This window comes from Rhinolophus hipposideros (genome assembly GCF_964194185.1).
Source record: "Rhinolophus hipposideros genome assembly, chromosome: 3".
Taxonomy (NCBI): Eukaryota; Metazoa; Chordata; class Mammalia; order Chiroptera; family Rhinolophidae; genus Rhinolophus; species Rhinolophus hipposideros.
The window spans coordinates 28,579,770-28,592,415 of NC_138049.1; the positions used below are offsets into that span (position 1 = coordinate 28,579,770).

General features: G+C 38.5%; 1 protein-coding gene across 1 annotated transcript in view; it reads left to right on the plus strand.

The window, feature by feature from the left end:
- The window catches only part of LOC308494162 (uncharacterized protein), a 59,703-nt gene that overhangs the window by 18,174 nt on the left and 28,883 nt on the right, over positions 1-12,646 (plus strand). Inside the window, exon 11 of the mRNA XM_081041586.1 lies at positions 1,263-1,393. Within this exon, the coding sequence (XP_080897712.1) occupies positions 1,263-1,393 (131 nt within the window). The remainder of the gene's footprint in view (positions 1-1,262; positions 1,394-12,646) is intronic.

Here is a 12,646-nt window from a genome sequence, read left to right on the forward strand (position 1 = left end):
GCTGGCTTCTATGTAGAGAAAGAGTGGGGTGTAAGGAGACAGGCTCATTATCAGGGTTAATTACACATGTGTCAGGGCATATCTTAACGTGTCAGGGTAGCCAAGGACTTTTGTTTTACAGCCAGAGTCCTACCTCCTTCTCCAAATTATTAGAAAAAGGACACTGTTACTTTGCGAATAGTGAGATAAAGTTAAGAAAAGAACAGCTTGGTTATCATTAAAGGGCGCAAATCTTTGAGGAACTTGCTGTAAATATAACGACACTGTTGCCCTTTTCTTCTACAGATGGAGGGTGGAGGAGAAATGAGTCAGGGACTGGGAGCGATTTTTAGAGTATCAGAGGCCTTGGTGTACTTTTGTTTTCTCAGTTTTGGGGTTTGTTCAAAACAAACTTAAGTTGCAAATTACTTAGCAGTATGTGTCATATACTTCACATTTCATACCTCGTTCTAATTACAGATAAAAGTATATATGTTAATGCATAGTAAGCCCTTGAGTTAAAGGAAGGGTTAAGGTTAAGTGTGTGGTTCAAACAAGTATGGTTTAAATAAAGATATTCGTAAATCAGGTATCGATGAGGGATATATGAAGTGTGATGGAAATTAAGGATGTACACAAGACATATCTATCAATATACTTTCTTGTACGTATGAAAATTTAAAAGGTTATCAAGAATTTTGAGATTCTTTTTCACTCTTAATCCAACTATTTTCCTAAGGGCCAGAGCAGGTTTCAAGGTGACTCTTCCACACAAAGGTGCCTGGGTTAGCTCAGACCTGACACCCTCCAGGTAAGCAGTGTCTGGCCCCTTCCTTTTGAGAAGCAGTAATCCCATTTGCAGGGTATGAAGCAGGGAAGGCTGGAGCAGAGGAGAAGGTGAAGCAGAGAATTTGAGTTATAAATCAATCCCTACACACTTAGGCACAACAACTGGCCAAAGTTCAGGGAGGGAGGTGATTTTGGGACAAGCTAAGAACTGCAATGGATAACAAACCTGTGAGTAACCTGCAAAGCTATTAGTGTTTAGGGAAAAAAATGAAAAAGTTATAAAGAAGGGACGAAGTTGGGATTAGAAAATGAAAGTTGTTGGGCAAAGAAAATTAATTGAAAACAGAAAACAAAGGAATAAAACTGAAAGAAAAAACAAACAAACAATACAGAATGGTTATTCCTCAGCCGCTCAGTTCCTCGGTCCTCTAGCATACCCCTCTTTGATTGTTTGCTTATTTGAGAAATATTTTAAAAAGCTGCATTTTTAACAGGGTGCACACATTATTGTAACTCCAGAAGATGGTATTTATGGCTGGAACTTCAACAGGGAATCTATCTACCCATACTTGGAGGATATCCCAGACCCTCAAGTGAACTGGATCCCTTGTAATCATCCCAACAGGTAATAAAAAGAAACCAAAACAAACAAAAAAACAGATTTAAAAAAAAAAAATCATGAACCTGAGCTTACTTAGGAAAATTTTTTAGACGATCATTACGTAAGATCTACTATCAACTCTAAGTTTCAAGATAGTTGTATTTTTTTCATTACATCTATAAACATAATAGAAAAGTAAATATGAATTGTAAAATCAGTACTGGAAGGTAACATAGAAATCATCAAATTCAGTGTGAATTTCCATTGAGGGACTGACTCTGGAGAGACACTAGTGTAACTTGGTTAGGGTCACAGGGCAGTTGGTTCGTGGGAGACCAGATCCAAACTCTACTCTTCTGACTTCTTACTCATGAGCAGAAAATTGTTTCCCTATTGGATCTGTAATTTGAAAACTGTATGACTAAATGGCAAAATAGAGTCACATGTCAGTTTAGGATTTAAGATGTTCCTTTCTCATCCATAAAAAAGCTAAGGAGGTTAATGTATATGAAATTCTTAAAGCTTAAGCTAATTGTCAACCTCGGAAGTGTTGTACCAGAATTGTGTAAGTGGTTTAAATCAAGTCTGTTATAAAGAGATATGAAGTGTGATGAAAGTAGCACTATTACTTTTAAAATAAGCACAACATCATCTTATACATCTAAGAGAATCATGTCGTTTAACTCACTTCTTTCCATATGCACCATGGCTAAAATTGTAGAAATTCCTCTTTTGGAATTGCTCTCCAAACCACACAAACTTACTGTTGTGACTGCTTATAGAGACACCTTGATTTTGACAAAGTTCAATATTATTTATGTTGCTCATCTACTTTATTCATATTTTATTGTATCATATATTATTGTATCATATTTTAATGTATATAGCCATTTCCCATGTGAGATCTTCAGATTCTAAATGGCAAGAACTCTGTTATTCCTTCCATTATGTGACATCACTTGGTTCTTAATGGCCTTTCCAAGGTCATTAAGATCAAATTTCCAAGGGTGTCTGGAAAATCCCCACCAGGATGTTCCATTTCAAGGAGTCTGATTTTCTCTTTATGTTTTCCATCAACCAATTACATCTCCATTCCTTGTCTTCATTAATTTATTCAATTTCTTTTTTTTTTTTTTTGAGAACTTACTATGTCCAGGCACTATTCTGGACAAGAGGTGAACAAAACAGATTAAAACTCTGTCCACCTGAGTCTTATATTCTTGTGTGGGGAAGTAGTCAATTGAAAAAAAGAGAATTTTATCTATGTCTATATCTATCTATCTATCTACCTATCTATCTATCTACCTACCTACTTACCTACCTACCTACCTATGTATCTACCTACTTAATCTGCCTATCTGTGATATGAGATAGGGGTAAATGTTATTGAAAAAAATACAGCAAGAAAGGGGGATATGGTGGCAAGTGTGGAGCTTACATTTTTTAGGTAATCAGAGGGCTTTATGGTGATATCTAAGCAAAGACTTAAAGGAAGTGAATGAGTAGGTCAGATGGGTATCTGAGAAAAGAGCATTCCAGGACAAGGGAATTCTAAATACTAAGATCTGTGGTCAGAGTTTGTGTCTGGCATATTAGGAACAGCAAGAAGGTTAGTGTGGTTGAAATGATGTGAGGGAGGGGGGAGAAAGGTAGGCGATGACAACAGATAGCTGAGAGGGGCCTGATTACATAAGGATTTGTGGGCCATGCTTATGACTTTGTTATTTGAGTGAGAAGGTAGCCATCGGAGAGTTTTGAGCAGAGAAGTGACATGTTCTGACTTAAGTTTTATAAGGAGCTCTCTGGTCTAAACACCACCATCTCTCTGGCAGAGAATGTAGAGAATAGACTCCCGCAGTCATTGGAGTGATCGAGGCAGAGAGATGATGGTGTTTGCACCAAGATGGTAGGAGTTTGGATACTGAGAAATGACCAGATTCTGAATAAAGTCTGAAGGCAGCTCTGACAGGTTTTGCTGAAAGATTAGATATAGAATGTGAGAGAAAAAGAGAGTTAAGATTCCTTATTCTTCACATACAATCAAATAGCATGTCTTGTTGAGTATGTTTGAAATATCCACTGAGTCCATTTTTTTCTTTCCTCAGTTACCAACCTTTTGGGGGCCTACATCACCACTTAGTCTGGGTGTTATGGAAACAGGCCCTTATCATTTTTCTTTTTTCTTTTATTTATTTATTTAGCCTTTATATTTCACATGCTTCCAGAAGGATTTGAGGTTTCTTACCAAATCTTATATATTTAAAAAATTGGACAGTTTAGATATCAAAACAAAATATAAGCCACCTGAGTAAAGTAGAGAAAGCAGTTATTACAAGGCTGAAAGTGGGCTGATAATTACAACTGGACACGCAGCATAGTTCTGAGAGTTCCGGGGAGGCTAAGAGAGAAACAGTTTGGCTCAGAAGCTTTCATTGCCTCCTAGAAGAAAGCTTACAGATTTCTTAGGAGACAACTTATGTCCAGTAATCTAACTCAAAGACGAATTTACTTAGTCACCGTTTTTTTTTCATTGATTATTTCTTATGTGAATGTGTAGGAGTCCTTGTATAAAGGGTATCCTTTAATACAGTGATTGTCTGCACCTATGATCTGGTTTGCAGATTAAAGAATCAATCGTTAGTTCAATAAGGTAAAAGAAAAAACTTGCTACTTAGCCAGCTTGTATGAAAAAGCATTTTGATATTAGATTACATATTACTTGTACTGTTAGTTCAAGGTTTTGTGTGCATACATGGTTTCTCCAGTAGACTAAATGATTTTGAAGTGTGCCTACCAAGTCTTACCCTTCAGTATCTCCCACACTGTACACTTGGACAGCTCTGCCTAGAATGTCTTCCTGGAGGCTCACATACCTAGTGTTGTGCGGGAGACCCTGCTCGCTGCGCCATTTGTCATGGAGGGTGACAGGTGGGGTCTCTTCTGGGGTCTCTGGTCCCGCTCCCCACATAAGAACACAGGACGTGGTGAGGCTGAAAAGGAACACCCACGGAGCCATAGGTAGGGGAGTCATACCACTATACTCTCGCTGATAGCTGGGTTGGAGACACAGGAAGCAAGAGCCACACCGTTCGCAACCCTCACTTCGCTGCTTGCTGGCTCAGCCACCATCTTCTTGCTAGCCCCCCTTTTCTGCTAGCATAGCCACAAAAGTTATATTAGTGGCCAATGGCTCACTGGTTACAGCTGATGGCCAACTAGCCACAGCTGATGGCCATGCAATTACAGTTGATGGCCATTTACTACCTGAGCCAGCACCTTTCCATGTGAGGCTGAGAGCCTGGAAACTGCACTCCTGGCTCTGTCCCCACACTATCATGGTGCGTTAGTATCCAGCAAATATTTGTTGAATATTTAATGTGCGCTTGTTATAAGTTACTAAATGTCTTCTTCAATAATTAATGATTTTTGTTATACTTTGAGATTAAACACTTTGAAATAAGCCTTAGGAAATACATTTTAATTTTTAATTTTTCTATTTCATCTCCTTCTTCTGTTCCCAATAACACTAGGACAGAACTCTCTGCCCACATTAAGGGCTTGGCAAATGTAATGAATTAAATAATTTCAGGCTCACATAAGACAAATGTGTTTTTAAACTCCAAATTCGAAGATGTCTTCTAACAAGGAATTTTGGAACCTTTTCTGGACATAGCAAACAGTCTGAGAAAAGTAGTTTAAGTGGAAATATATTAGAATATACAATGCACTTTTAAGATTAATAGAGACAGGAGGAAAATAAGAAATCAGGACTGTTTCAGAAATCCAAAATACCAGGCTTATATTTCATATACCTGTTCTACCATGTTAGGTGCTCTGGAAGGACTTGGAGTAAATATGTTTCAAGTGGTTCAACATGTTGTATTTATATCTGTGGATTTCAGATATAACTGAAACAAACGAGGGGGAACTAAGAGATGGTCATTCATATAAATGCATTAAAATAATATTTTTTTAGATGTGCTTTTCCATTCTTCTTGGTCTTTTAGAAGGATATGTTTTATAGATGATTGCTATGGTTTTGCACCAATTTGTAGAGCTAATGGTTTGGATTTGATATTCAAAGAAAGCTTTCATTACTATTTCCAGCAGATGGCACCACATTTTCATTCATTCAACAGTTATCCTATACTCAGCGAGGTTTTTCTTCAATAATCTGGTATTAACCATTTATTATTTTAGGGTTGTGTCAATACAGAATAAACAAATGTTATATATTCTCAGGTCTCACTTTTCAAAATTGCATTTTGATTGCTTTCCTGGAACAACTATTGGTAACATGATAAAGAAATCAGGCATTAAAAAGTGTTCCAAAACTTCCATCTTTCCATACTGGCAGGCACTGTCCTAACCTTGTTGTCTCTCTAATATGAACAATTGAAACAACTTCCTAATGATTTCCCTGCATTTAGTTTCTCATAATTATAGTACATTCTATAGTCTATTGTCCTATTAATCTTAAAGAAAATTCAGATCATGTTACTTTTGTCCTCAAATCATTTAATGGAAACTTTTTGTCTATTAAATTTGGAATAGGTTTCTTAGCCTTTTGTGCAGAGTTCTATCTCTTATGACCCAAATGCATATTTTAAATTCCCCTTGCCCTTTTCTTCCCTAAACATTGACTAGTTTCCTGAGTAAGATTCCCCTTTTCTTACCTCCAAGGGTTTTTTACCCCAATCTTTTTTTTCTATTGTGGTAACACACACATACCATAAAATTTATCATCTTAATCATTCTTGAATTTATAGTCAGTGGTATTAGTTACATTCATGTTGTTATACAACCATCACGATCATCTAGCTCCAGAATTCTGTATCTAGCAAAACTCAACCTCTATACCCATTAAACAATAACTACTCTGTGCTCACTTTGGCAGCACATACTAAAATTGGAATGATACAGAGAAGATTAGAGTATTTGACAAGGGAGCCAGAAATATTCAGTGGGGAAAGGATAGTCTCTTCAACATACAGTATTCAGAAAACCAGATATTCATCTGCAAAGAATGAAGTCAGACCTTTATCTTACATCTCTTACAAAAATTAACTGAAAATGGACTTAAACATAAGACCTGACACTGTAAAACTCCTAGCAAAAAATCATGAAAAAAAAAAAAGAACTCCTTGCTGTTGCTATTGGCAAGGATTTTGGGGCTATGACACGAATAGCATAAGCAAAAAAAGAAAAAAAATATCAATGAGTGGGACTACATCAAACTAAAAAGCTCTGCAGAGAAACAGTCAACAAAATGAAAAGGCAACCTATAGAATGGGAGAAAATATTTTCCAACCATATATCTGAAAGAGGTTAATATTCAAAACATGAAAGGAACTCTTATAACTCAGTAGCAAAAATTTTTTTCAATTAAAAAATAGGCAAATTATCTAAATAGACATTTTTTCCAATGAAACACAGAAATGACCAAAAGTTGCTCCACATCACGAATTATCAGGGAAATACAAATCAAAACCACATTGAGAGATCCAAGATGGCAAAGTAGATAAACACTGTGCCTGCTTCATTCCATGAATTAATGCAGATCATGTTACTGAATTAAAACTACAACTAAATTATAGAACAATCATCCTGGAGAACCACCTGAAGTCTAGCTGAACAGGAATTTCATCACTAAGAATATAAAGCAGATACATCAAGACTGGTAGGAGGGGCAGAGATTCGAACCAGGCTGGCCCCAAACCTTCGTGTGGTGGTTGAGAATAAGGAGCAATATCTCAGCCATGGAGGTACCTCCAGAGGAGCAAGGGACCCCAGCCCCACTCCAACCTCCCCAGCCTGGAGTACTGGGAACGCCACAACATCTGGCTGTGAAAACAGTGGGGATTCCGGCCATCTGGGTGGTAAAGAAGGCTGTGGGAAACTCAGACATCCTCTCAAAGGGCCTGCTCACAGCCTCACTGGCGCAAAGGCACTCACCTTAGCTCTTAGGTGTCGGAGGCAGACTGAGGTGTGTAGCTTCGGGTGAGGACTGGAGGACAGTTGCCATTTTCCCTGTATGAGGTTCTGCTCCCATGAAGCTGGCAGGTGGGTGCCATCTTTCCTGTGTTGAGCCCTGCCCTATAGGCCAAATATGAATCGAATTGGCCTATAAGCTCTGCTGCTCCACTCTACTGACTCACTGGGAACCTGCCCCACCCAACTCCCCCAATGCCAGAGGCACTTTCTCCAAGAGCAGCCAGCCTTGCCCACATTGCACTCTTTCTTGGAAAACTATCAGAATCCCCAGGCCCTAGGCAGGTGGAAACTGGCCGCTGTGTACTCTGAGTTTTGCTGAGTAGTTCCAGGCTCAGCCCTGGCACCAAACCAGAATTTACATTAAACTGGTGACTACAAGTCTTCCCACTGTAGTGACTCCCTGAGACTCTGACTCATCTAACTCACATATTGCACGAGACTTTATCAATGGCTAAACCTTAAGGGAGCTGGCAGGTGGCAGCAGGTCTCGGGGTGTCCTGACTTTTTGTGACACCCTGGCCCATAACTGGTGGCAGCTGTCATCAGTATACAGAGTGGCCTCTCCCACGTGCCTCCAACTTTAGCATAGTCAGCAAACAACTGCTGATTGCTTTCTAGCTCTTATGAAGTAGTGTTCCCCACCTGTCACAGGTAACCTGGGCCTGCACTGGAGCCCCTACCAAGAGGCCTCAGAAGAAACATACTTCGACGTTGGCAGAGTACTGCCCAATTAGCCCCATAAACAGTAGATACAAAGGGCAATCTCAACAGGTACCAGAGTCTTCTGGGGCGAATCCCACTCAATGGGTAAGCCCCTCACACAGCAGCATATAAGCTATGGATGTGGCCAAACCCCACCACCAGGCAGCTTGAAGGCCAATCCCATCCACTGATGTGCCAATAGTAATCAAGGCTCAACTATAACAGGAGGGCACACACAACCAACACAAGGGACACTCCTGAATCTCTTGAAGCAGGTAACTAGGGAGACTGTGCTAGGGGCCCACAGGACACCTACTATATAAGGCCACCCAGCCAAGACTGGGAGACATAGTAGATCTACCTGATACATAAAAACAAACACAGAAAGGCAGCCAAAATGAGGAAACAAAGATGTCTCAAATGATAAAACAAGAGAAAATTCCAGAAAAAGAACTAAACAAAATGATGGCAAGCAACCTATAATACAGAGTTGAAAACACTGGTTTCAGTGACGCTCAAGGAACTTAGTGAGAATTTTGACAGAGAGACTGAAAGCATAAAAAAGGGCATAGGAACCATTTAAAAGAACCAGTCAGAAGTAAAGAATCCACTAGAATCGACTGAAATGAAGAATGCACTAGAAGGAATCACCAGTAGACTACATAAAGCACAGGATTAAATCAGCAGTTTGGAAGACAAGGGAGGAGAAAATGCCCAATTGGAACAACATAAAGAAAAAAGAATCCCCCCAAATGAGGAGAGTTTAAGAGACCACTGGGACAACGTCAAGCATAGCAACATTTGCATCATAGGGGTACCAGAAGTAGAAGAAAGCAAGGGATTGAGAACCTATTTGAAGAAATAACTGAAAACTTTCCTAACCTGAAAGAAATAGACATACAAGCCCAGGAAGTAGGGAGAATCCCAAACAAGATGAACCCTAACAGGCCCACACAAAGATGCATTATAATTAAAATGGCAAAGTTTAAAGACAAAGAGAAAACCCTAAAAGCAGCAATAGAAAGACAACTAATAACTTATAAAGGTACTCCCATAAGATTGTCAGCTGATTTCTGAACAGCAACTTTGCAGGCCAGAAGGAATCGGTACAAAATGTTCAAGGAGATGAAAAGCAAGTACCTACAATCAAGGGTACTCTACTCAGCAAAGCTATTATTTAAAATCGAAGGACAGATGAAGAAATTCCCAGACAAGAAAAAGCTAAAGGAGTTCATCACCACCAAACCAGCATTACAAGGAATGTTAGAGGGTCTTCTTTAAGATGGAAAAAAAAAAATGGAATCAAAATTATTCATAATAAAATGGCAATAGCTACATATCTATCAACAATTACTTTCAATGTAAATGGATTAAATGCTCCAATCAAAAGACACAGGAGGGCTGAATGGATAAGAAAACAAAACCCTTACATATGCTACCTACAAGAGACTCACTTCAGATCAAAGGACACAGACAGAAAGTAAAGTGATGGAAAATGTTATTTCATGAAAACAGAAACGAAACAACAAAACAAAACAAAAACTGGGATAGCAATACTTATACCAAACAAAATAGACTTTAAAACAAAGGCTATAACAAGAGACAGAGAAGGACCCAGTAATCCCACTTCTGGGTATTTATCTGAAGAAACCCAAAATGCTACTTTGAGGAAATGTGTGCATCCATATGTTCATTGCAGCGTTGTTTACAATGGCCAAGATGTGGAGGCAGCCTGAGGTCAATGGAAGAATGGATAAAAAGTAGGCAGTACATATCTACAATGGAATATTGCTTAGCCATGAAAGGGAATGGGTTATTGCTATCTGCAGCTGTATGGATGGACCTAGAAGGTACTGTGCTGAGTGGATGTCAGACAGAGAAAGACAAATGCAATATGATTTTGTTTATATATGGAATCTAAAGAACAAAATAACAACACCAACAAACAAACAAACAAAAAAAACCCCACCAGAAACAAACTCATAGATACAGAGAACATTTTGATGGTTGCCAGATGGGAGGGGGATTGGGAGTGTGGCTGAAAAAAGGGGAAGGGATTACGAAGTACAAGTTGATTGTTAAAAGGTAGTTATGCGGATGTAGAGTATAGCATAAGGAATATAGTCAATAATATTGTAAAAACTGTATATTGTTAGATGGGTACTAATTTGTTGGGGTGATAGATGGGAAGGGGGTTAAGGAACAGAGTGAAAAAGGTGAATGGATTAAGAAGTACAAATTGGTAGTTACAAAATAGTCATGGGGATATAAAGTAAAGCATATGGAATATTGTCAATAATATGGTAATATCTACGTATAGTGCCAGATGGGTACTAGACTAGTCGGGGATCACATCTTAAATTATATAAATATCTAACCACTATTCTGTACACTTGAAATTAATATAAAACAATATTGAATTTCAACTGTAATTGAAAAATTAAAGGAGGGGGAAGCTAAAGGGGAATAAGTGGCCCAAATTCCCAAGTATAAAACAAGTTATGGGGATGTAATGTACAGCATGACTACAGGAATATAGTCAATAATATTGTGATAGCATGGTACAATATCAGATGGTTACTGGACTTATATCATGGTAATCACTTCTTTAGTTATATAAATGTTGAATAACTATAGTTTAACTGTGGAACTAATATAATATTGTATGTCAGCTATATTTTTAATAAACATCTTTTTAAAAAAACCCACATTAATATATATCACCTCACACCTGGTAGAATAGCTATTATAAAAAAGACAAGAGATAAATGCTGGAGGGGACATGGAGAAACATCTGCACTGTTGGTGGGAATGTAAATTGGTGCAGCCACTATAGAAAGTAGTATGGAGATTTTTTAAAAAATTAAAAATAGAACTACCATATGATCCAGCAATTTCACTTCTGGGTATATTTCCAAAGGAAGTGAAATGAAAAGATATCTGCACTCTCATGTTCATTGCAGCATTATCTGTAATAACTAAGACACGGAAATAAATTGTCTATCATTGAATAAATGGGTGGAAAAAAATGTGGTATATACGAGAGCATTGTCTTATTTGTAGTTTTGCTTTCCATAGTTTCAGTTACCTGCTGTCAGCTGTGGCCCAATAATATTACATGGCAAATTCCAAAAAGAAACAATTCATAAGTTTTAAATTGTGTGCCATTCCGAGTAACGTGATGAAATCTATCACCATCCCATTCTGTCCTGCCCAGGACACAAATCATCTCTTTGTCCAGCATATCCATGCTCTATATGTTCCCTGCACATTAGTCACTTAGCAGCCATCTTGGTTATCAGATCAACTGTCGAAATACCGCAGTGTTTGTGTTCAAGGGATACTTATTTTACTTTATAATGTCCCCAAAGCACAAGAGTAGCAATGATGACAATTCAGATATGCCAAGGAGAAGCTATAAAGTACATCCTTTAAGTGACAAAGTGAAAGTTCTCATCTTAATAAGGAAAGAAAAAAATCGTATTTGGTTGCTAAGATTCACAGTAAAAATGAATCTTCTAGTTATTAAACTGTGAAGGAAAAAGAAACTTGTATTAGTTTTGCTTTTGCTCTTCAAACTGCAAAAATTATGTCCAATAGGTAGGGCATCAGATCATTCTCCAGGATGGTTTCTGTTGGTTTATTTTTTTCCTTTTTATTTGTATGCCTTATGATTTTTATTGGTAAGTAGACATTTGAAGTTTATCATGTGATGACTCTGGAAATCAAATTTTCCCCCTTCCCCAGGATTTTCTTTCTTTTGTTTGTTTATTTGTTTCTTTTGGTTGTTGTAGGCTGTTTCTGTGCAGGAATGGAGGCTGGGGTGGGGGTGGTGGTTAAGCCTCAGGTGTAAATTTACAGTCTTCTCAGTCCTTGTCTTAGCCTGTGCCTTTCCCCGGGCATGTGTAGTGACTTTCTAAATTCTTCTATATATGTGATTGGTTTTTTATGTTCAAGTCCTTAAATGTCTGGTTCCCAAAAGGGGAAAAGAGCAGAAAAGGAAGGCTCTGATCCTATAAACCTCCTAGAAATCACTTCAGCCAGAGGGGGATAGAATTGCAACAATGGCTGCCTGCCCCGGAGCCTGCACCTCCATGATGAGAAGCAGTTATCAAGGATCAGAACACAGATCCCCTATATTTGCAGGAGGAGTCCTTACTGCCCATTCTGCTCCCACAAGCTGCCTGCAAGGTGCTCCAGGAACACCTGCATGTCTGCCTGCCACAGGGCTGGAGCAGGGACGGGACCTGGGTAGCCACTGCTGAACTAAGAGCTGAAATTGACTGAAACTAACTGTAATTTACCTTCCAAGCCTTCCCCTGGTAGTTTCAAACCTTTAAATAGACTCCAGAGTTCCAAAAGTTCTATCCCACAGATTGTGTGAGCAATTGTTATCTGTGTGGAGGGATAGATTCCTGCTGTTTCCTATTCTGCCATCTTCCCAGAATCTTCCAACTATCAAGTTGCCCTTCTTTCATTCAAAATGTTTTTTAATGCCTCTTTTCTGACAGGCATGGGTTCAGGGAACAGGCGATATCTGTCTTTGCCCCGTAATATCTGTAAGATGTGACACACATTATA